This window comes from Mandrillus leucophaeus, unplaced genomic scaffold (genome assembly GCF_000951045.1).
Source record: "Mandrillus leucophaeus isolate KB7577 unplaced genomic scaffold, Mleu.le_1.0 Scaffold694, whole genome shotgun sequence".
Lineage (NCBI taxonomy): Eukaryota > Metazoa > Chordata > Mammalia > Primates > Cercopithecidae > Mandrillus > Mandrillus leucophaeus.
Window position 1 is genome coordinate 1648713 of NW_012107519.1, and position 25579 is coordinate 1674291.

At 40.3% G+C, this 25579-nt stretch overlaps 1 protein-coding gene across 1 annotated transcript in view; it reads right to left on the reverse strand.

Moving 5' to 3' along the window:
- The window catches only part of ZNF365 (zinc finger protein 365), a 30365-nt gene extending 5779 nt beyond the window's left edge, over window positions 1-24586 (reverse strand). The window contains exons 1-4 of the mRNA XM_011964342.1: window positions 24270-24586; window positions 23198-23953; window positions 11608-11788; window positions 1126-1163 (exon numbers count right to left, since the gene is read on the reverse strand). Coding sequence (XP_011819732.1) covers window positions 1126-1163; window positions 11608-11788; window positions 23198-23940 — 962 coding nt within the window. The 5' untranslated portion in view covers window positions 23941-23953; window positions 24270-24586. The remainder of the gene's footprint in view (window positions 1-1125; window positions 1164-11607; window positions 11789-23197; window positions 23954-24269) is intronic.
- Between the last annotated feature and the right edge of the window lie 993 nt (window positions 24587-25579).

Consider the following 25579-nt stretch of genomic DNA (forward strand, 5'->3'; position numbering starts at 1 on the left):
CCCTTGGCTTTTCCGATGTGTCTTACCATGGAATGTTTCCAGAAGGACATTACTGTTGGCCCCTGGAATAACGTTCCCCAAAGCCCAGCGATGATTGGTCCAGCACCACCCACCCTTTTAGATAATGTTCACAATGGCTGTTGGCTTTTTTTTAGCCATTTTGGGCCTGATGTTGCCTTTGCGGCCAAACCCCAGGAGCTCCCCTTTCTTCTGAGGTCTGCAGAGGTCTCTTGAGGACTCGGCCTGTTCGTGAATGGCCTTGGCAGGTTGCATGCTGGCTCTGTCATCCTTGGCCTTTTTCAGGCAGTTCCTTCCCTTTGGGTGGAAATGGGCCTTGAGATCAGGATGGTTACACACCGAATGCGGGTGCCCTCGGCTTCTACAGAGGGTTGGGGGGAGTGGAGAAGAGATGAGCAGAAAGAAAGATTTCTTTAAAACCTTAAAAGAATAACTACTCATGGCACAATCTCTCCTACATGCTACAATGGTGATAATGCTACCACAAAGACAAATCATAATATGGGTATTTTTCTTCCAAAAATTCCTGTGGTCTCCATGAAATGATCACATGGTACTAAATTCCCAGGGACATATTACTAGTCCTGTTTACAGTGATAAGACTGAGGTACACAAAATGTTAATTACTACCCAGAATAATACAGACAGTTGGTCTATGGAGAATATGGGACCAGAACTCATGTCTCTTGACTCGTTAAGTGACGACTAGCAGACTCAGACAAATTCACTGCATAGACATTGGAAAGCATGTAACTCCCAGTATGAATTTACATAAACAATGTAGTACATGAACTACATTAATAGTATATAGAGTTATTACGGCCACCCTATACCTCAATGAGTGAAAGTTATACAATATAATACTCTAAAAATATTCCTCTGGTACCATCATAATGGCATATACTAATAGACTAGTAGGATATCGAAAGGTCACATCAACTTTTCACAAAGTTAGGTACACGTGCAGGTCAGTTTTCACTTAAGCCTCTCAAATCCATTTATAATATAGATATCATATAAAATAGATATGATCTCATACAAAATGCAACAGGAAAACATACAATACAAACATTATCAAATGGCCCAAGTATAAAAAGACATACATACAGGCATTTGGGTTTCCTATTTGAGGAGATGTCTGTAAGCTGAAGGAAGACAAATAAGAAAAAATGTTACTGCATTTGAGGACTGGATTTGGTTTTTAAAATATTTCTTTTATTTTCTAAAACTTGCATTCCCATTAAGGGAGTCGGTAAGTGTTACTGGTAGCATGACCTGCAGCACCATCCATCGCACTGGTGAACAAGAACATCTCATCTCATCTTTGCTTGCTTACTCCAGGAGCCTCTGCGGGCACTTGTTCAGAGATTTCTGAGAAGTCTATGTCAACAGATCTCAAAAATCTCAAACACTCAAAAGAGCCTTCCGGCAGAGCAACATCTGAAGAAATAGGTTTTCAAATACTGGAATGCCTTTGCATCCTCATAGCTTAGCTCCCACTTGTAAGTGAGAACATAAGATACTTGGTTTTCCATTCCTGAGTCACTTCACTTAGAATAATGGCCTCTTGCTGCAAAGACCATTATTTCGTTCCATTTTATGGCTGAGTAGTATTCCACAGTTTATATATACCACATTTTCTTTATCCACTCATTGGTTGATGGGCACTTAGGTTGATTTCATATTTTTGCAGTTGCAAATTGTGCTGCTATAAACATGTGTGTGCATGTGTCTTTCTCATATAATTTACTTCTTTTCCTTTGGGTAGATACCCAGTAGTGGGACTGCTGGATCGAACAGTAGTTCTACTTTTAGTTCCTTAAGGAGTGGGGTGACAGATAAAAGACAACGTATGGGTATAATGTACACTGCTCACGTGATGGGTGCACCAAAATCTCAGAAATCACCACTAAAGAATTTATTCATGTAACCAAAAACCACCTATTCCCCCAAAACTATTGAAATAAAATAAATACATAAAATTTGAAAACCTGAAATGATCTGCCATGATTTCTTGATTGATGCAGGCTGTATCTGCAGCTAATCTATAGCTGTGGCCAGTCACAATGTATCAACTAAGGAGAACATTGACATAAGAGGTTTCTTGCCTATAATACATCATTTCTAAAATGAGAGAATATGAAGAACAACCCCACAGTTGTCCCTGAGGCTGTCTCTCATTGAGATGATTTCCCACTCCTAATAACTCATGCAATAAAATATCTGCATGCACTTTTGTGGCTGGGCTTGGAATATTATCATTTGCAGAATAAATTGGTAATTATCATTTTGTGATAGAGATGTCACCATCCAATGTATAGGCAGTATATTTCCATTCTCCTGTTCCTGATCTTCCTCATGTAGCTTTCACTAGAATAAGTGGTGTCACATTAGCAGGCAGACCAACAGAAGAAGAGAAACGACAAATAAAATATGGAGAAAAGGCCACCTTGGTATTGGGCCAGTGTGGCCAAGACATGTGTCCCTGCTGTACTAAAATGATCTGAAAACCCAAGCTCAGCCTAACAGGATCATCGCTTGCATTCTTCTGACTGCAGCAAGCCACAAAGGAGGTTCCTTAAAAAAGAAAAAAAAAAGAGGCTCATGTCATGAAGAGACAAGATAAGACTCTTGTGTTCTGTCTTTTGACACAATCAGAACTCAGTAATATTTGACCCTGTTCATGCAGGCTGGGTTTGGCTTGAGATTAGTAAATTGTAACAGAAAAAAGCACCATTCTCACATGAGGTCCCAAAGATTATGCAACATACAAAGAAGGTGGGACAGATGGCTCTGGAAAGCGCCAGGCTGGTAGCTTCTGGGGACCTGAAGGCACTGACATCAACTTTCTCTACCCCACCATCACCAAAAAGTATTTCTCAGCTGGGCTCCTACAGTGAACTTCAGTCAATGTGTAAACTGTAAAAATAAACAGGGTGTTTCTTCCTTTAAATCTTTCCTCCTTATTTTTTTAAAAATTATTGGAGAGTAACAAAATATGTTCACTTTACTGTTTGTATGTATGTAAGTGGCAGTTGAATGATCTGTTGCAAACGTTTGTATATATACTGCTCTTTGGAATTTTATGCAAAATTGAGAGACAGAGAGAGAGAGAGAGAACAAATACATGTGTATGTATGCTTCTTTCCCTGAGAAAAAGGCTAACAGTGTTATCACATGTTCAAAGTGATCTCTGACTTCAAAAATGTTTTTAGAACTCCAACCTTAGTGACTATGAATGTCACTAATGGGCCCTCCTGGGACCTCAAGAAATGAAAGGACTTTACCAAGAGGGAAATGCATGATAAAGATGAGTAAAGATAGGTCATGAAGCTCACACATATAAAGGTACTATAAATTGTGCATGTGTAAATGTCACATACCAGATCAAATACTGACCACATAACAGGCAAAATTAACCCTCATAACAGCCCTTAGGAGGTAAGTACCATCATTCCAATTTTACAGATATGGAAGCTAAGGCAGCAGAGTTAAGTAACTGACTTGAAGCCTCAGTGCTTTACCAGTGTTCAGGCTGGCCTTCAAATCCAAGTTAGCAGACTCTAAGTCTGAGCAAGCCTTCACTCTGTACTGTCTTCTTAAAAACTATGTGTTCATGTACCTAAATATAAGAACAAAGAAGTATGTACACAAAAAATTAAGTGGAATAAATGGCTGGACTAGAATTCCTCCAAAGATCCTATAAATGATGAGGTTTAGGGTGGAGGCTGAGGTTTATCATCACAGCCACCACAGAATTTCCTCTGCTCCCCCCGTGAACACAAGAGGCTACTGTTCCTCCTGGCCCTTTTGGCCTCAGGCAGATGGAAAACCTTTTCTCACTTAGCCCATCTACCTACTTCCATTTTCTCCTAGTACAACATTTTTGTTTTCTTTTTGATTAGGGAGAGGAGGATGTTAAGATGAAGATCAAAAGAGCCTTTGATCAAGGTCCCAGGCTGGAAAAACACAAATAGCCTTGTACTAAAAGCCAACCTAAGTACAGGTTTGATTAAATCTTATTCAAAATGCTTGGGACTAGAGGTGCTTCAGATTTAGAATTTCAGAGTATTTGCATTCTACTTACCGGTTCAGCAACCCTAATGCAGAAATATGAGAACCGAAATGCTCCAACGAGCATTTCCTTTGAGCATGACCCTGGAGAGCACTCAAAATGTTTTGGATTTTGGAGCATTTAGAATGTCAGATTTGGCCGGGCACAGTGGCTCATGCCTGCAATCCCAGTACTTAGGGAGGCTGAGGTGGGCAGATCACCTGAGGTCAGGAGTTCGAACCAGCCTGGCCAATATGGTGAAACCCCCCCGTCTCTACTAAAAAGACAAAAAAAAAAAAAAATTAGTTGGGCATGGTGGCAGGCACCTATAATCCCAGCCACTCAGGAGGCTGAGGCAGGAGAATCGCTTGAAGCGGGGAGGCAGAGGTTGCAGTGAACTGTGATCATAGCATTGCACTCCGGCCTGTGCAACAAGAGCAAAATTCCGCCTCAAAGGAAAAAAAAAAAAAAAAAAGAAGGTCAGATTTTTGGAATAGGGATGTTCAGCCTGTAATATACATTCACCTATAAAATAAGAAGCCATGTCTTTGATATCATCAAACTGCCAAATCTGTGCCCAGGATATCATCAAAGTGCCAAATCTGCCCAGGATATCTGTGGCTATAGAGACAAAGAATAACTCAGATGCTTTTAACAAAGAAAGCTTTGAATAATATCTTTGGCCCAGCTTAGTGAAGGTACAGAGAGCCCAGAAACCCAGGCTTCTGAAGCCTCAGCCGTACCAAGGACAGCTTCTCACCCCAGTGCACCACAGAACAAGCAGAAGATTCTGACTTTACTCCCCACTCTCCCCTTCTTGCTTGCACACCTGAGTTTCCTCCTTTAGAACAATGAGGAATACCATCCCCAGCCCAGATCTCACTCTCTCCACTAAGGCTGCACTACAAAAACAGCGTAGATCCTCATTTCCCTTCTTACACCACCTAAGTTCCCTCCCTCTCTTCTCTTCCCTCTTTTTCTCATTACCACCTCTAGAGAGCAGTGAAATTCCTAGATTAGTATGTAAGTTTCTTCTTTCTAAGGTGACTTATGGCATTAAGAATCTTCTTTGCTATGGAAAAATTTCCTTCCCCTCACATTTAGTGCCTTTGCTGAAATAATGTTTTGGCATCTGTATCTTTCCCTCAATTCCCTTGAGCATTTATGTTCTTGTTCACCTGGCTGATTTCTAAAAATATAATATGCTTACTCAGATATTGTATCTTTATGCTCTGAAAAATGGTGTTGAATTAGACACAAAGTGACCTACTATCCCATCTGTCAAAATCACTCACACAACTGTTCAAATGGAAGGTCATGAAACAGCTTGGATAATCTTATTTTAAGTGTTGCATTTATGTCCTGCAGGCTGCTAAATCAGGACTAGCAGTAATTCATTTAACACATATTTGCTGGGGTGCAGAACTTACTGGTACTGAGGAAACTGCTCTCAGTGAGGAGGGGGACACAATTACCAAATAAATAAATGAATACAATTTTACATAGTGCTAACTACCGCAGGCTGAATATACCTAACCCAAACACCCAAAACCCAAAAGCTCCAAAATGTGAAATTCTTTGAGAGCCAACATGACCCTCCAAGGAAATACTCACACTGGAGCATTTTGAATTTCTGATTTTGGATTAGGAATGCTGAACCAGTAAGCTGCATGCAAGTATTTCAAACTCTAAAAAAATCTAAAATCTGAAACATTTCTGGTCCCAAGTATTTCAGATAAGGTATATTCAACCTGTATGATAATGAAACAGACTGTTATAAGAAAAAATGGTCTACAGGGTGTGCACACTGTCTCCTAATGTGGCTGACTATGGTTCAAAGCAGAGTTTAGAGTACTATACAAGGAAACAAGGGGAAACCATATCTGCCTAATCCTTTCAGAAATCACATACCTCATTCTTGGTCTTCCTTGGGCAACGTATCCTCCTTCCAACCCTCAAACAGTTCCCTCACCACAGCCTGACCATGCCCCACTCATACACAGCTCTCATCTCTAAATTTCTTGCTATATTCTAACTGCACTGTATTTTATTTGAATTAGTCCATTTTTCCTTCGGTAGAGCAAGTCTGTGAAGGTAGATCATATCATATTTGGAATACAGAAGGTACAAACATAAATATTTATTAATTTTCCATTTGTGTATGTATATATGTATGCGTACATTTTTGTGCATGTACTTATGTGTATATATGCATGCATGTACATGTATAGGTGCATTTGTTTGTGGTGCACACATATACACAGTCATGTACTACAAAACTATGTTTTAGTCAATGACAGACTGCATATATGAGGGTGGTCCCATAATATTATAATAAAGATGGAAAATTCCTATCACCAAGTGACACCACAGCTGTTATAAGGTCGTAGCACAATGAATTACTTGTTTATGGTGATGCTGGTGTAAACAAATCTACTGTGCTGCCAGTCACATAGAAGTATAGCACATACAATTATGTACAGAGCATAATACTTGATAATGACAGTAAATGACTATGCTACTGGTTTGTGTATTTACTACACTATACTTTTTATCTTTCTATTTTAGAGTGTAGCTGTTCTACAAAAATAAAATGTTATCTGTAAAACAGCCTCAGGCAGGTCCTTCAGGAAGTATTCCAAAAGAAGGCGTTGTGACCATAGGAGACGACAGCTCAGTACACGTTACAGCCTCTGAAGACCTTCCAGTGGGACAAGATGTGAACAGGAATATTGATAATCCTGGCTCTGTGTGCATTTGTGTCCTAGATTTTAACTAAAAAAAAAAAAAAAAAAAGCTTAAAAGAAAAATTTTAAAATGTAAAAATAGAAAAAAAACTTACTGAATAAGGACATAAAGAAAATATTATTGTACTTCTCTGGTATAAAAATAAGCACATAGGGCCGGGCACGGTGGCTCACGCCTGTAATTCCAGCACTTTGGGAGGCCGAGGTGGGCGGATCACCTGAGGTCAGAAGTTCAAGACCAGCCTGGTCAACATGGTGAAACTCCATCTCTACTAAAAATATAAAAAATTAGCTGGGCATGGTGGCGGGCACCTATAATCCCAGCTACTCAGGAGGCTGAGGCAGGAGAATCGCTTGAACCCAAAAGGTGGAGGTTGCAATGAGCCGAGATCACGCCACTGCACTCTAGCCTGACAACAGAGCAAGACTCTGTCTAAAAAATAATTAAGAAAAAGCACATAGACCAATGGAACAGAATAGACCAGAATAGAGAACACAGAAATAAAGCCAAATACTTACAGCCAACAAGGCAAACAGAAATATAAAGTGGGGAAAGGCCACCCTTTTCAACAAATGGTACTGGCATAATTGGCAAACCACATGTAGAAGAATGAAACTGGATCTTCACCTCTTACCTTATACAAAAATCAACTCAAGATGGATCAAGGTCTTAAATCTAAGACCTGAAACCATAAAAATTCTAGAAGATAACATCAGAAAAGCCCTTCTAAACAATGGCTTAGGCAAAGACTTCATGACCAAGAACCCAAAAGCAAATGCAACAAAAACAAAGATAAATAGATAAGACTTAAACTGAAAAGCTTCTGCACAGCAAAAGAAACAATCAGCAGAATATACAGACAACCCACAGAGTACGAGAAAATCTTCACAATCTATGCATCTGATAAAGGACTAATATCCAGAATCTACAAGGAACTCAAACAAATTATCAAGAAAAAAAAACCCCCATCAGAAGTAGACTAAGGACATGAATAGACAATTCTCAAAAGAAGATATACAAACGGCCAACAAACATATGAAGAAATGCTCAACATTACTAATGATCAGGGAAATGCAAATCAAAACCACAAAGTGATACCACCTTACTCCTGCAAGAATGACCATAACAAAAAAAAGTTTAAAAATAGATGTTGGCAGAGATACAGTGAAAAGGGAACACTTTTATACTGCTGGTGGGAATGTAAACTAGTACAACCACTATGGAAAACAGTGTGGAGATTTCTTAAAGAACTAAAGTAGAACTACCATTTGATCCAGAATCCTACTACTGGGTATCTACCCAGAGGAAAAGAAGTCATTATATGAAAAAGATAATTGCATATACATTTATAGCAGGATAATTTGCAAATGAAAAAATATTGAACCAGCCCAAATGCCCATGCCTATTAATCAACTAGTGGATAAAGAAATTGTGGTTTATATGTACTGTGGACTACCACTCAGCCACAAAAAGGAAAGAAATAATGACATTCTCAGCAACCTGGATGGAATTGGAGACCATTATTCTAAATGAAGTAACTCAGGAATGGAAAACCAAACATCGTATGTTCTCACTCATAAGTGGGAGCTAAGCTATGAGAATGCAAAGGCATAAGAATGATACAATGGACTTTGAGGACTTGGGGAAGGGGTGGAGGAGGAAAGGGTGGGAGGGGTGTGACAGATAAAAGACTACAAATTGGGTACAGTGTACACTGCTCGGGTGATGGGTGCACCAAAATCTCAGTAATCACCACTAAATAATTTATTCATGTAACCATACACCACCTGTCCCCTCAAAACCAATAGAAATCAAAAATTAAAAAATAAAAAAAATTTTAAAAAGAAAATATTGTTGTACTTCTATATAATGTTTGTGTTTTAAGCTGTTATTACAAAAGAGTCAAAAAATTAAAAAACAATTTAAAAGTCTATAAGGTAAAAATTTTATAGTAAGCTAAGGTTAATTTATTATTGAGAGAAAAGTTTTAAACAAATTTAGTGTAGCCTAAGTGTACAATGTTCATAAAGTCTACAGTAGTGTACAGTAATGTCCTAGGCATTCACATTCACTCACCAGACACTCACTGTCTCACCCAGAGCAAATTCCAATCCTGCAAGCTCCATTCATGGTAAACGCCCTATACAGCTATACCATTTCTTACTTTTTATAATATCATATTTTTACTGCGCCTTCTCTTCTTCTCTGTTTAGATACATAAATACTTATCATTGTGTTCCAATCACCTGCAGTATTCAATACAGTAACATGCTGTGTAGGTTTACAACCTGGGAGTAATAGGCCAAACCATATAGCCTAGGCACGCAGTAGGTTATACCATGCAAGTTTGTGTAAATACACTCTATGATGTTCACACAATGACAAAATTGCCCAACCACACATTTTTTAGAACGTGTCACATTGTCAAGCGACACAACTGGATATAATCTTGCATGTACATATCTAACTAGAAGAGCCAAAATGCTACCCAACTTTTGATTACATTATTTGGCTTGATGAGAAATAATGACTGGCTATGTCTCTTTAAAAAATGTTCAACTTTCAAGCTAAAAAAATAAACTAAGCAAAAGAGGTGAGCAAAAACAATTTTAAAAGAGAGAATGAATGGGCTTCCTTTCTTCCTCCTTGCCCTCCATTGTTTCCTCTCTTTGAGATTCCTCTTGACTGAGTATCGGAAGATTTCATACATTTCTTAGTTCTGGATGACTTATAATTCTAAATATGAAAGTGTCAATGCTACATTTTAATTTTAGAATTCCTAACCATCAAAGTCAGGTGATGCTCAGATAAGTTAAGAGGCCAAAACAACTTGGAAAGCACTGAATCCAACCCCTTCATTTTACAGAACTACTACAGGCCCACGAAGACCAACTATCTTGCCCAGTCAGAAGCAGGGTAAGAATCAACCGGAAGCCAGGTATTTTTAGGCCTTTTCACCTCACATCTGGGTACCATAACCTCATGTCCCAACCCTCTCTTGAGAGGGCAGGATGAAAGAAGATGGCAGAAAGAAGCTCAGATAGTCCCTCCAGCCACAGCTAATCAAGGCTGGACACTCTCATGGTTTCCCAAGGAGGCGACGGAGAGGGATCAAGGTGTGACGTGACTTCCCCCTCAGAAGCGTTTCACGTAGAAGACCACAGACATCCACCCAGAAAATAATAAATATGTTACATGGATGAGACTGCTTTGAATATAGTGCCTCAAACCTCACAAATGTAACACACTTCCTTCCAGTCTCTTTTTGTTCTGGAAAGTTCTGGGGCTTATATCACTGAGCTGCGCTAAGGCCAAGTGTATATGATTACAGCAAGCACCATGTAGGATTTATTCATTTCTTTCCGTCCTTCCTCTCTGCTGTTCCTTCCTTTATCCACCTGCCTTTCATCTCATTCCTTCTTCTGGACAATTAGTTTTATTATTTAATCATGTTGCCTTTTCACCCTGGCTTCCAGAAAGCTCTAAGTAAACTTTTTTTTTTTTTTTTTTTTTTTTTTGAGACAGAGTCTCGCTCTGTAGCCCGGGCTGGAGTGCAGTGGCCGGATCTCAGCTCACTGCAAGCTCCGCCTCCCGGGTTTATGCCATTCTCCTGCCTCAGCCTCCCGAGTAGCTGGGACTACAGGCGCCCGCCACCTCGCCCGGCTAGTTTTTTGTATTTTTTAGTAGAGACGGGGTTTCACGGTGTTCGCCAGGATGGTCTCGATCTCCTGACCTCGTGATCCGCCCGTCTCGGCCTCCCAAAGTGCTGGGATTACAGGCTTGAGCCACCGCGCCCGGCCGTAAACTTTTTAATCAACCAGTAGCAACCTTGCTAATCTTTTGATTAGCATAAATGTTGTTGCCTATTTTTCTTTTCCTTATAATAGAGCCCATTTGCTGCGGGGGTGGAAGCAGTAAGAAAAAAAATCATTTAAAAATCTTCTAGGAAGGAAGTAAGCATAAATAAAGTTCAATAAGTAATGGAAATGTTATAAATAAACTGCTTTGGGGCATCCAAAAATCTTTCCTTGGCTTTGTTGTAGGGAACTGTACAGAGGGCAGATATGACCACCTGCCCCCGCCCCCCTGCCGACCTAGAGTATGGTTATTTGTACCTCCCTCTGCCCTCCAACGAGACCAAGGGAATCCTGATCAAGCCACTTATGAGAACCAGGATCTTTATCCACATCCAGGGATCTCATCTGGGCTCTAGGCATTTCTTAAACTCCTGAAACTATATGCAAAACTGTATGCAGGAATCTAACCTAGAACTCTCACCTGTGAATCTTTCAGTCTTTTTGAAAATCTATATGAAGAATTTTAACCTGTAGAGACTGTTGAACAGTGTTTGCCTCCCTATTAAGAAAAAAAAAAATGTGTATGTGGTTTGATTTTACTTTACTGAATTCATAAGATTCTCTTGAAGAGCTCCAAAACATGATAATAACTTCTGAGCTACTTGAACATCAAAATTGAAATGAATGATTTCTTTGGATACTTCATCTATTTTACAAATTTAAAAATATATATATATTTCTACCAACTCAGCATGGTGTGGAGTGGGAGGGTGAAGAGGGACTGGAAACAGCACATGCAGCATTTACCTTATTTCCAGGCGTCCTGGACTCCCAGGTAACATTTCCACAATATAGGCATGGCCCAGGCAATACTCTCAAATGATGTGTAGAGAGTCCCTGCAAGTCACCCAGCTCCCTTTTCTCTGTCCTCAGCCCATTCTCACCAAGCACAGGGACCTTACACTTGGTGGCCGGTCCAGGGTGACTCACCACGTGCCCGCTGAGGTCACGGCCAAAGCCAGAGGCCTGCTGGCTCTGATAGTACTCGAGCTGCTTCTCTGCCAGTTCTACCCGCTGTAACAGATTCTCAATAAAGTCCTGGAGCCGGGCTTTCCCTTGAACCTCCTTCTCAGCTGCCGCTTCCAGGAAATGGTTGAATGTGACAACTTCTCTGTAAGGCAAAAATGTCAGAACACAAAATGGAAATATGAGGCAAGGAATTCACTCATTCAACACATATTTATTGAGTGCCTACTATTTGTCAGTTACCACCCTAGGCAGTAGTACTCCATGGCAATGACGAAAGAGGTAATCACCTCTTAGTGATTACATTTAGAGACTGTATTTTAGTAGAAGAAGATAGTCACTATAAAACATACAAATAAATATATGTCAGATGGTCATAAGTGCTAAGAAAATTGAAACTGGGTGCAAGGGGACAGTGACAGAGGAAGGAAAGGAGTGAATAATATTTTAAAAAGCAAAGTTAGAAACGACCTTTTGAATGCGGTGACATTTGAACGGAGACCTGAGGAAGAAGCCATGCAGGTGTTTAGGAAGAGCAAATCAGGGACATGCAGATGGGTATGAGGTACAGTAAGGGGTTATATGGAGGAGGGAGCCAGGTAGGGCCTCACAGGTCACTGTGAGACTTTCGGTTTTATTACAAATGAGATAGGAAACCATTGGATGCATTGTTTTTAAGACAAGCTCTGACTTGGATCTTTAAAGGCGATTGAGAGAGAAAACTCTACAGGGAGAGAAAGTATAGGAGCAAGAGACCAAGCTAAGCACCAAAACAGCACAGCAAATGAGTCATCTTGTCCAAAAGTACATTTTTCAGCTAAGAACAAAACAGCCCATACAGCTACCATGAGGTCAACCCAAAGACCACCAGGAAAACTATTCTAATGCTGACATAAGAGAAGCAATGCATGGGTTGCCCTCCCGTAAGAAGCTGAGCAAAATACTTCAACTACATAATTCACAAATAGATTACAAATCCAGAAAAATTCTAATAACTTTCTTACCATCTTATATTTTGCTTTCATTTTTAATGGAAATATGAAAATAGTATTTTTTTCTGATTTATAAATAAGCTCTTTATTTAAAAAATTCAAATAACCTATTAGAAATATAAAAAAGGAAAGATCACCTGAAACTCCATTATCGTGAGACCACCACCATTATCTTGTTAGCCATCCTCATGAGCATCACACTCATCCCCAAACACACCCACCCAAGCACACATACACTCACAGTTTTCCTTCTTTTCCTACCTTGCCCTCAACTCTCAATTCCCCTCTCTCCACACCCTCTTTCCCAGGCCGAGGACCCAGTAATCACCACTATGAATAGGTGTATATTGCCAGAGTTCTCTCCACCATATTGTCTTCACTTAATAAGAAGCCATGAATATCCTTTTAGTCATCACCCTTGTATGTTCTGCCAGTCCCCCTGGAGCTAATGAGTTCCATAATTTTACTATCCGTTGGGTAGTCTTTCCTTTAGGCATCTCCAAAATCTCTCTCAATCTTCAAGGAACGTCCTCTCATTGTTTTTGCCATGTTTAACTTACCCAAGATTCTAAAGACTCTACTTTCTGTCCTTTCAGCTCTTTCAATTTTGATTCGTGAATGCTAATTTTTGTTTATCTTACCTCATTCAGTTGTTCTAGACAGTCAATTAAATTCACTGGCTTCTCTGCATCTTCTCAACCTCCACTTGATCTTTATTTTCCGCTGAGCTCTATAATTCTCTTGAGAGTAGAACTTCAGGGAAGTCTGGTTCAGGAAGTCAGAGTTTTACATAAGATCTTTGCAAAACAGCTGGTAGTGACTTCCAGCTCTTTTCTTCTGTACTACCAGTCAGTGTGCCACTTTTACAATTAGTCATGATTTTTCTCTCACAAATATATTACGCCACACTTGGCCATACTGAAACTTATTCTGACACTTCCTATAGAATCACACATCTCTACGAAACTTTGGGAATTACATATTTATAAAAACAGATAACAGGTTGACTGTAATAATGATTCACTCAAAGAAATGCTAGTGATACCAGTCCCCGTTTTTTCTAGTTTCCTATCCAGGATCAAACATAAACCCTAACTCCATAATAATTTCATCATCTTTCAGTAGCTAAGAAATAGCCACACAGAAGAAATAAGAGTCCCTCTGGAAAAGAATTTTTTCAATCATCAAGTTGCAAGTTTATTTCCAGATGTTTCCATATTAGCCCTCCATAGAAGATATGTACTTTTCAAGGTCTTCATTATTCAGGCCATGAACACAAGCCAATTTTTAAGCCCTACCGTCATTCACTTTGATCTGTCCTACCTGAGCCACAAACCTTAACTAGCAGCAAAGGAGTGGCAGGCCCATGTGAATGCATCCCCAGCCCTTTCGTGGTTCTTGCTTATGATTTAGGTCCTTATGGAGTATTCTGGAAATGCACCACAGGAAAATACTTCTTATTTCCAACATTAAGGCTTCAATTCATTTGGTGTCTGAGAATCCAAATTTCTACAAGCCTGTTGTAGAGGTTTCCTGGGTGGTATTTAGGATAACTAAATATCACTCCAAACTGTACTTATAGGGCAAACAATCAAAAGTTTAAAAAAAAAGTACCATTTTAAAAAATTCATTTTGGTCGATATTTCCTATATCTTATTATGGAAATCGTTCACATATATTAAGGAAAATATAAAAATTGACCTTTTGGAAGACTCAACTGGGCAGGGACAGAATCAGCTTTTGTTCTCTGTTCTAAGTCCGGCAGTCAACGCACTTGTGTTTGACACACAATATTGAATAAGTATTTGTTGTAATTAATGTTTATAAAGGACAAGGAAGAAACTAAAAATGACCCAAAATCCTACCACTTAGAAGTAACTACTGTCAATACCCAGTATATTTTTTCCTGTCTTTTATCTCTGTGCACATTTGCTATTCCAGGACTCTCATGCTATGCAGTCTAGCATATGCAAAGATGGCAACATTTGATGGCTTAATCTCAGGGGATTAGCATCACAAAAGCAAGAGAACAAATTTGAATGCAACACCTTTTATGATTGTGGCTGTATTTTTAAATCACATAATATTTTGCCAGTGGTTCCATATGAAACTTTTAAAAATTAATATTAATGCTGATAATATTAATTTTTAATATTAATTTTAATACGCTCCTGGAATGTTATGCTATGTTATAGAAAAGAAGGATCTTTTTTCTAACTTCTCTCAACCAATTATCTTGTGCCCTGAAGCTGAGAAGTTAATACCCTCTGTATTTTTCAACCAACCTGGCACAAACTGCTAACCTAATTTCAGTTTGTAGATGCATTACATTAACTAAGGTGGAAAAAAAAAAACAGTTAAAACAAGCTTGATGGTATACTATGATTTTGTTTTAAAAGACAGGTTAAACACAAGACAAAGACTGGAGTTCATCATACTGAGATTGTATAGGGTATCTTTGTTAGATGAAAAAGGTATCAAAACCAAGTGACTAATTGTGGAATATCATGTATGTACATCTCAGATCCACCTTTCATTTACATCCTGTTCAGTCTGGATGAATATCCAGAACCACCTCTTACTTCCCCATAGAATCTTGGGGTTTTTCTGAATGGAAAAGAAAAGGGGTTAAACACATTGCATTTGTAACCTCTTTCATAATTACACTCCAAACAATTAAATATCCATTCAAAGTGCAAGACAGACCAACAGATTTCAAGGTAAGAAAGTACAAAATGTTCACTGATAGAGTTTCAGATCCCACATTGCAATGACTCTTTAAGAAACTACCAACTGTCACATTTGGCACAGCATCAAAGCAAAATATCCACGATTATCTGAGAAGGCTATTAAAATACCCCTCCATTTTCCTACTACGTATCTGTGGGAGACTAGATTTTCTTCATCTGTTTCAACCAAATCAACAAATTTGCAACAGACTGAATGTGGAACTACCAAAGTCCAGCTGCCTTCTATGAAGCCACACATAAACTTTTAAAACAATACCACTCTTTTCACTAAATTATTTTTGGGAAAACAGTTATTTTTCATAAAAATATGTTATTTACGTTAGCATATAATGGATACATGTAGTGAGAGAGTCAAACAATGAAAGAAGGAAATACTGAAATAAACACGTAATTACAAAGCTAGTTAAATGTGACTAAGAAGAAGAGTAATATGATGCTATCGGACAGAACAGTAGAAGACTTGTGTGGTTTTATTTCTGGTTCTCAACCCTGTGACTCAGGATACAGTGTGAAAGCTGGAAGGCCAGATGAGAAGATAAGGGCCAACCTGAGTGAAACTCAATCAGGGTGTGGGTGCCGACCAGTGCTGGGGAAATTTAACTGATTCTAAGCCACTTCCGGCCCCATCTTTGACGACTTCTTCATTAAAAAAAAAAAAAAGGCCAAATATTATTAAATCTGAGGTTTTAGTCTTCAGTAGAAAACACGCTAATTTAAAGCAATATTTGACACTAAAAAAAAAAATACCAGTACAACATAAGAAACTGACCTTGAAGCTCATTATGATGCAGAATGATTTCCAGATCTGGAAATCTGTCAGACTGACAGGTATCCAGAAACCAACACAGTAGAAGAGGAGCAATGAGTGAAAAAGTCCTTTCCAGAGAGCCAAACCTTCAGTTAGAAAACATATCCATTCACACATGCATTCATTCATTTACGGGAGGACCATATGGTCTGAAAAATAGATAATATTATTTCATTTTTTACAGATGGAATCCTCTGTTACTTCTTCTGAGATGGGTTAAAGACAGGTTAATTCAGAAAAATCAAAGACATGCTATCATGTGACCAAGACACCCTAGAAGCACGTGCAGAGATTAATGGAAATATGTGTTCGCACACTGTGGTGCTCACTGCAATTTTGCATAGGCATTGAACTATACATTTTAATGAGTGACAACACGCTGATCCTATCATCTATTATAATCTACTATCCACAAACCATTTCTTACGTCTATTTTAACTTCCTTCATTTTTGCACTGAGCCATGCTTACTTTTGGATATGCTGTTCTCTCTGCCAGGGTCATTCCTCCTCCTCTTCCAAAGCCCCCACAATTAATTATCAATTAACTATTCCTCTAACCTCAGACTCTCTTGCCAGGGAGTATTCTCAGACACACGCCCAGGTGCACATGACATGGCCTACTGTGTTTTCCACAGAAGTTTGTACCCTATCACCATGCACATCACAATGAACCAGTGTGCCATTTCCCCATTTGACCATAAAATCAGTGAGTTCGGGACCTTGTGTGCTCCTTCACTGTCTGCAGATACCCCCTGCACCTAACCTGAGCCCAGCACACAATACAGGATTAATGCATTTCTGCTGAATGCATGAAATGTGCAACTATATCTCTGCTTGAAAATCGTTAACCAACACAGATATCCTTAAGTTTCTATTTTCCTTTTCCAGACAAGTACTGGAGCATCAAACCAATGAGTAACCTACGGGTACCTCCTACAGGAATAGGGGGTGGGATCTAAAACTGATGCCTCTCTTCTATTCTTAAACACTTTAACATCAGCTTCTCCTCCCAAAGGCAAAGCTCCACCAAGTTATTTAAATTTCATTTTACATGACTGATTTATGAACCTCTTCAGAGGAATATGAAATGGTAAAAATACCTCTGGCTAAAAATAGTCTAGCTATTGATCACAGAGCACCTCAGACAGACCATAATGTCAACCACAAGGCAAATCCCAAAGCAGGAGTCGACCACCTCCGAGCACAGGGAGCTTGGCTGCAAACCCATAGCACGGAACCGGCTCCTGCCCTCTCTTTAGGGCACCACAGGCCTGAATCTGCAACAACTGCACATCTGGAGGCATGGCCCATCTCTACTCTTCTTGGCCCTTACCTCTAATGAGAAAATCAAACTATTCTCATTGGTTGTAAGTTGACCAATACTATATTCTGAGTCCCAAGGGCATAGAGTGGGGATGTGGTAGGAGGCAGGGGAGTGGAGAAAAGAGAATATGCAGAGACAGAAATCGAAAACTTCCTGGGTTTCCGAATTTTACCATGTGCCAACCCTGAGAGGGTATGCTTGACACCTCGTTTATTCTGTATGAGTTTGTAAGTCTGCAAGGAACACAGCCTGAAAAGAGGAGACCCCATTTATATGCACAAACCAACAATGTGGAGCAAACAGACCCTTCACCACACCACTGACCTCTATATCCAATGTGATGTTTTTCTTGGCCTGCTTCCTAGCTATGAATCAGTCTGGACACTACATTGCCTAGTCACTGCTTTAGCTGATCAAAAAATGGGAATGAATTAAATGGCAAGAGGATTTAGTCGTGCAAAGCAAGTTACCAAATCAGATTTGCCTTTTAAAGGCCAGCATTCCAAGGTCAGTTCTGGATAAAAACCTAAATGGGCATTACCTAGCTCAGGCCAACCCCTCTATGTCTCTTTTGTCACACCCCCTAATGACTTGTTTAACATCAGTTTTCCCTTCTGGTTTATAAGGTCCATGAAGGCAGGAACTGGACACATTTGGTTTACCATCCCATGGTCGGAACCTAGATCAGTATCTGCTGCTCAGCAAACACTCATAAAGATTTGTCTTCTGCATGGCTTTAGGCTGGAATGAGGCAAATGATGAAGGAGAAAGGGAAACAGATTCTATGTGTCACTGCCTGCAAGGGAGTAGGATGGAAATTAGAGATGGAATCACAAAGAGGCCTCTCATTGAGATCAAAGCCTAGCAGTGGCAAAAGCCCTACTCCGATTAAACAAAGACATCTGAGAGTCAAGTGAAAAGCCCTGGACTGGGTGTTCTGGAAGCTTAATATCATGACCACACTGATGATGCCACCCTTCCCCTGGCTCCCTACACCTCAGATGCCAGCTGACATTTTCTTTAATCACATCAGAAAAATAAATGATGTCACCATGGCAGCCCTCTCAAAATAGCAAAGAAGCAAGCCCATCCAAAATGGGCCACATTCAGTATTACATAAGTCTTGACGCTTTGGGGAAAAAAAATCACATTTTCAGGAGTCTGGCTGGGACACAGTGAACTAATGGAAAAAGCACTCAGCAGAGAGACAGAGAAATTGGATTCCAGGTTCAGCTTTGCTACTAAATCTCTATCCTTGGGCAAGTCATTCCCCTGCTCTGGGCCTTATTTTCAGCATGTATAAAATGAGTGTGTTATCCTACAGGAAACAGGGGCAACCTTCTGGTTCTCAAATCAGAAATCACATGGTCTACCCAGGGGCCATCTCTAGCAGCCCTCCCTGATGCCCCTTCAAGGTCACTCTCTTCTGGCCATCAGTGCAAATTCAGCCTTTCCTCCTCATTTCCTCAGTGTGGCCTCTCCACACAGAAAAATCTGTTCTCTAATGTATTACCAACTTGAAACTGTGGCTTATATTGAGGCACTTCTCAAAACTCCCCTTGCATGTTCGTGGGCATCCCTTATTCTTCCTATACAGAGCACAGACACTTTAGGGAAAGACAGCAAGCATTTTATGTTCCCCCTCACACACCTCGCACAGCATTGGGCACATTACTGATGTTCAATCAGGACTTTTCAACCATATTGCAGAAAAGTATATATGTAAATTCTGTATTACTTTTATTACACTCAAATTTTCCAAACCCCATGGGACCAACTCAGCCAGCAACCTAGCTACTAATTCCATCCTTTCTTGTTAGGGATGCCTTACCGCAACGTTTCCAGGATTGATTTACCTGATTACAGGCAGCACTACCCAACAGCTCTGAATACTCTTCAATAAGTAAATACCTGTTTCACTAGAACTTTTAAAGTTACACTGACTTTGTCAAGACAATGAGCAACTTCTCTCCTGGGTTTGCACTCCAAAACCTGCAGATACCTTCTACGGGGATACAATGAGACCGACCAGTATAAAAGTGCAAAATAGTTGACCCTTGAACAATGCAGGGAATTAGGTGAACCAATCTCCTATGCAGTTGAAAATCCAAGTATAATTTTTGACTCTCCAAACATTTAACTCCTAATAGCCTACTGCTGACCAGAAGCCTTACTGAAAACACAAACAAATGATTAACACAGATTTTGTATGTTACATGTGTTACATACCTGCATTCTCAAAGTAAGCTAGAGAAAAGAAAATGTTATTAAGATACTCATAAGGAAAATATATTTACTACTCATTAAATGGAAATGGATCATTGTAAAAGAGGAGGAGAAAGAGAAAGGCTGGTCTTGCTGTCTCAATGGTGGCACAGACAATAAAACCTCTGCACTTAAGTGGAACTGCACAGTTCAAACCTGAGTCGTTCAAGGGTCAAGTGTATTCTCCATTCAGACAACCTCCTCTGCTATGAGTATATATGTACAACTTCTGCAATCTGGCTGATTCAGCCTATAGATGGCCTCAGGGCAGAAGCAGCCTTTGGGCCTTTTATTTTAACTTGAAAGAAAGGATTTTAAAAGTTGAAGGAAAAAATCCATAAGCAAAAGAAGCTTATGTGAATTTTAAATAATAGATGTTTACTTTTTTTGAAACCATATCTACTATCTGTGTTTCACAGGGTCCCTGGAGTGTAAGTCAATTGTGAATGAGACTGTTAACAACCTACTTGCTCTCACAAATGGGCCTAGGGAGCTCATGTGGAAGTGTTTGGCAAGGGTGCACAACTCCTGGTATGGTCCTTGGCAAAATAGGGTCTTCCCTTATCTGAAAGGCCAACTCTTTGGTGGAAGGCACAGCTCTCTGAGGTAGTGGTTAGGATGGAAGAGGCACCTACCGCCCAGCTAGGCAGATGCAGTCAAATCAACCCAGTATTAACAGTGTGACAGGTGGGCAGCTCCTTCTGCATCCCCATTCAGAGGGCAGGGGCGTGGGGGTGGGGAGGCTAGACGCTGCAGACACTGAGGGCGCTGTCCATAGTCCCATTCTTAGACCAAGAGCTCCAGTGTCCTCCCTGGAAACAAGACTCAGTCCCATGTTATGTACAGAAAGAGTGACTATTTTAGACGTGAATACAGAAACTGATGGGACTGGCCCAAATGAATGTTTTTAAAAAATGAAGACTTGGTTTATGTTTAAAAGTTTAAGGCAATTTCCCTGCACTTTTATTTAAAATACTTTTTCTTTTCTTTTTTAAATATCATTGCTTTTTTCTGTTAGTCCAAAAATAACATATAAAAATCACCTTGTGGCTGGGCACGGTGGCTTATGACTGTAATCTCAGCACTTCAGTGGCTTATGACTGTAATCTTCAGTAGATCACCTGAGGTCAGGAGTTCAAGACCAGCTTGGCCAACATGGCAAAACCCCGACTCTACTAAAAATACAAAAAAATAGCTGGGTGCAGTGGTGGGCGCCTGTAACCCCAGCTACTTGGGAGGCTGAGGCAGAATTGCTTGAACCTGGGAGGCAGAGGTTGCGGTGAGCCAAGATCATGCCATTGCACTCCAGCCTGGGTGACAGAGTGAGACTCTGTCTCAAAAAAAAAATCAACTCGTCATTTATCCTCAGGTATACTCACAAAAATGTGAACAAACATGTACAGGGGTAATAACCAAGGCACTATTTTTAATACAGGGAAAATGGAATAAAACTATGTATTCATCAATAGCAAACTGGTTAAATGGATCATGATGCATCCATACCATGGAATACTACACAACAGTCAAAAAGAGTAGTACAGTTCTGTATTTAGTAAACAAAAGATGCCTGAAATTTATTATATTAAAAATGAAAACAATTCAATGTGCAAGTGGCAGAACAGTATGTGTCACAATTTCATTTAGAAAAAATGGAATCTGTGTATGTACAATTGTAGGCACACAGGAAAGGTCTGGAAGGGCATTTACGGAACTTAACAGTGGCTGTCTCTGAAGGATAGGATAGGATGTGCTTGGATTGCAGAAGCTATTTTTACACATATAATTCTGTCCTATTCAAGTTTTTCCATGTATTAGTTTTTCAGCTGGTGCTCAGGTGGCAGCCTTGGATTAACCATAACATGTAACTGACCCATGCATAGCCCACTTTTATTTAGTCAGATATTTTTAACAATTAAGCATTTTTGAACCCATCACTCCGGGCAACTACTACTCCAGATCTCATGTTCATTATTACTAGTATAATTAGTAAGTAAAATACAACAAATAAATAAGTTCAAAAAATTAATTTGGTTGCCTTTTAAACTCACTGCTCTTGAATAAAGCAAAAATTTTCAAATTTAATTCTAGGTCTCTCTTAACGCATAGAGTAACCACATCTGCCCTTTTTTCAACAGCATGGTGCAGGTCACCCTGGTGGCCATTAACGGGTCTAGACACTAACTTCCCACCAGGAAACACCAAAAACCGAAAGGGAAACATTTTTCATTAGAGATTATTTCCCTAGGAGCAAAGCAAGTCAGAGGCTGATTCAAATCCATCCTAACTACGTAATTTAAAAAATGTCTCGCCTGAACAAAAAACGTCTTCTAGGCTTCCCTTCAAGGTAGAAGGTAAGCATTTACATGATAGCAAGTAAGATCTCTTTAATCTATGGAGTGTCTCAGGAAGTTTTAATTATTACATTTTAAGAGACAACACAAAATAGAAGAGTACCAGAGGGCAAAGAAAGGATGACATTAAATCAATCTCTATAATAGAACTCAAATTATTTGGAAACCTACCTAGGATGTTTTACTCCATCAATTTTAATGCCCTTTGATTCCATGAATTTCTAAGCCTCTATTTAAAACGAAATCTGACATTCTGCATTTGAGAAATACACTGACTTGTTATGTGTACTTTTCTAGTTTGGGTTAAATTTATACTTACTGATAAGGAAATGCTTCTCTAAGTATGATGATTTCTCAAGCAATAGCTTCTATGATCTACAACTTGTGAAAACCAATCTCAACTCTTTGCAAGTGGGCAAAACTTAATCTGATATACGTCATTTTCCAAAAAGTCAAGTCTCAAACTTAAATCATAGAAGTACAGCAATATCAGAAAGTCTTTCCTCTAGGTTTCCTAATGTCTGCTTCTCTCAAATATAAATTAAATTAAATGGATTCTCAGCTACTAACATTTAATTAATCTGGGCAGATAATACAACATGGCAAATAAACCAAACTTATTTATACTGGAGAAACGTTTTTGAACTTAAGACAGCATCTTGCCCTACTGACTTTATAATACAGAAACTGTCAAGAAGATGAGCTCACTCAGCTCACTCTTTCTGCCTTCCCATTCAACTCACCCTTGCATGCCATTTGGTGCTAGGAATGGATCCCCCCATGGCTAGGCTGTGCTAATCTTCTCTCTAAAAACATTATCTGTAGTTTACAAATTCCCAGCTGAGAAGGAATTAGATATTTGACTTTGTTGCTGTGTTGCAGACCATGCACACAGAGGGTAAATGATATCAAAGCCCTGTGCCTCCTGGTCCAACTATATCAATAAGAAATGCAATCAAGGCACCTGCAAATAGCAAAAATCAACCTTGCTTAGCATTTGTTTGTAAGGGGATTGGGGTGCTGCTTAAAGCAATGGGGTTAGCATCCCGTCAGCAACACTTACTCTTCTTTCCTAAGAAGCTCCTCCTCTGATTCTGTCAGGCGTTGCCTCAGTGCAGCTATCATTTCCACGGCCACGTCCACCTGTCTGTTCAGGGCCCGCTCTCGTCTCTGAACTTCCTGCTTTTTCTGAGTCAGTTGCACAAAAGCTGCCCGAACTTCCAATAGTTCCGCAGTTTTCTGGGCCAACTCTTTGGTGAGTTTATCAATTCTCTTCTCAATGGTCCTATCCACAGCCTCAACCATTCGATTGAATTTTTCTCTGACATGTGCCTCGAAAGAAGCTTTGGTGTCTGAGGTGGGCAGTCCGGGACCGGACCGTGGCCCATCCAGTGAGTCTGCACGGAGGTCCATGGCAGTGTAGGTCTGCACATAGGACACAGGCCTCTCTGCCACCACCTCAAATGGCTTCCTGTCCTTGGAATGTTCATGTGAAATGCTGTACAAGTTAACATAGCTCGGTTTCTGCTTTACCACGTTGCCACTGCTCTGCAGTTTTCCCGGTTTCAGGAGTTCTGAGGAAGTGACTAGGTCTGTGTCTTTGAGGGATGGAAAGACACTGCATTTTGTCAAGAGGGTTCTTTCTTCATAGCTGTGACTGAACTCCAGATGGGCCCTCAAGGATGACAAGCTTCTAAATCTGGTATGGTCTCCACACCTCGGGCAGCGGAATGGCAGGCACACAGCAACATTCTCAAAGGACTCCTGCCAGGGATATCTGCTTTCCTCAAAAGCCTTCTGTTGCATTACTCTAAAAGTCCTGGGAAGGGGAAAATAGGTAGTTTACATGTCTGCTGAAAGGCACACTACTAAAATGATTGCTGCTTATCTCCATGACAGCAGAGGTTTTTTGGTTTCAAGTGACTTTTGCATAGAACATTTCATGTTGCAATTAAAACCTACAGCCCATGGGCCAAATCCATCCACATCAATTTCTGCATTATTTACTGCTGCTGTATCAATTTCTGTATTATTTATTGTAAACCAAAATGGCAGTGGTAACTGAGACAGAGACTCTATGCTCCTAAAAGCTAAAATATTTACTACGTTTACAGAAAAAGTTTGCCATCTCCTACCTAGAATCAAAAAGGTGAGTAACATCCCCTCTTCACAGATGAGAACACTGGAGCAAGGAAGTAAAGCCATTAATCCAAGGTCAGATGGAAAGTGGTAGATCCAGAAGTGGAATTCAAGTTTCCTGCCCTCCTGAATCTGGCACACTAAATGCAAAACCGTGCCTCATTTTAAGGATACAATCCGAGACGCGTGAACACAAGAATATATGAAAACTCACATGAATTGTCAAAATGGGTCCTAAGACAGCAAGCTCGGGACCTATCCTCAAGTGCAGGAAAGATTACTCAAGCCATGCACAGTGGCATTAAGCCTACAATCAGCTGAACATTTTTCACCCTGAAATTTTTGCCTTTTTTTCCTTCAAGTATTGCTGTGATGACATAAACCAAAGTGCTTATCATAACAATAATAGACCCCATATGTGAGTTTTCCTGAAACCTGGGGACCCAATGTGTCAAATACCATTTGACATAAGTGGGGCCATGGCCAAGATTTTTATTATCATAGAGGGTTCTGGATGGATTTGTCTTGTCTCAGATGCTATTTTATATGACAACCTCTAGGGATGGTCAATGTGTGAACCAGCTAGGTATCAGCATACTCTCTTAATAACAGGAAGTTCTGGTTTCCTTGTAGGAATTTATTATCTTCACCCTAGCAACAGATGACTGTTGGCAACCCAATTCTGCAAGCAGTGCATATCTTCTATTCTTCCATGAATGGTTTCTACTTAAATGTAACAAGCATTGGACCCAAAATGAGGGAGCCCAGCTGGGGTCTTTGGGTGAAAAGAGTCCTCAACCTCTTCAAAAGCAGAGGTGCAAATAGTCCCCAGGTAGCGAGGCGGGCAAGGCTTCTAGGTGAAGCCTCTGGCCCCCAGAGAGGGTAACCTCTCCCTGTGATGGGTACACCGGGGTGTTTAACCACTGGTTTTCTGGGAATGAGATGCAAACCCTGGCTCAGCACAGGGCCAAAGATGCTGGCAAGAGGTAAAGAAAGGGGAAGTCAGGATTCTAGGGGGGCAATGGGAAAAGGGTGGCATTTTGGATGGGAAAATGGGTAATCACACACTTCAGAGCACGCAGGCTTTTATGGGCCCAGGGGAAACCCCAGTCCACGGGGCTCATGGAACAGCCCTAAGTGACTCTGCCAGAGAAGGGCAGGCTGGCAATGACCCTGCCCCGGGGTCCCAGCTCTCCCCGCCCCCGCTCCGCTGCGTGCCAGCCCACGGGTGCCAGAGTGGATTCGTGTGCACACGAGTTCCTGCTGGTCGGGGCCGGGAAGCCGGCTCTCCCAACTCCCCGCCATG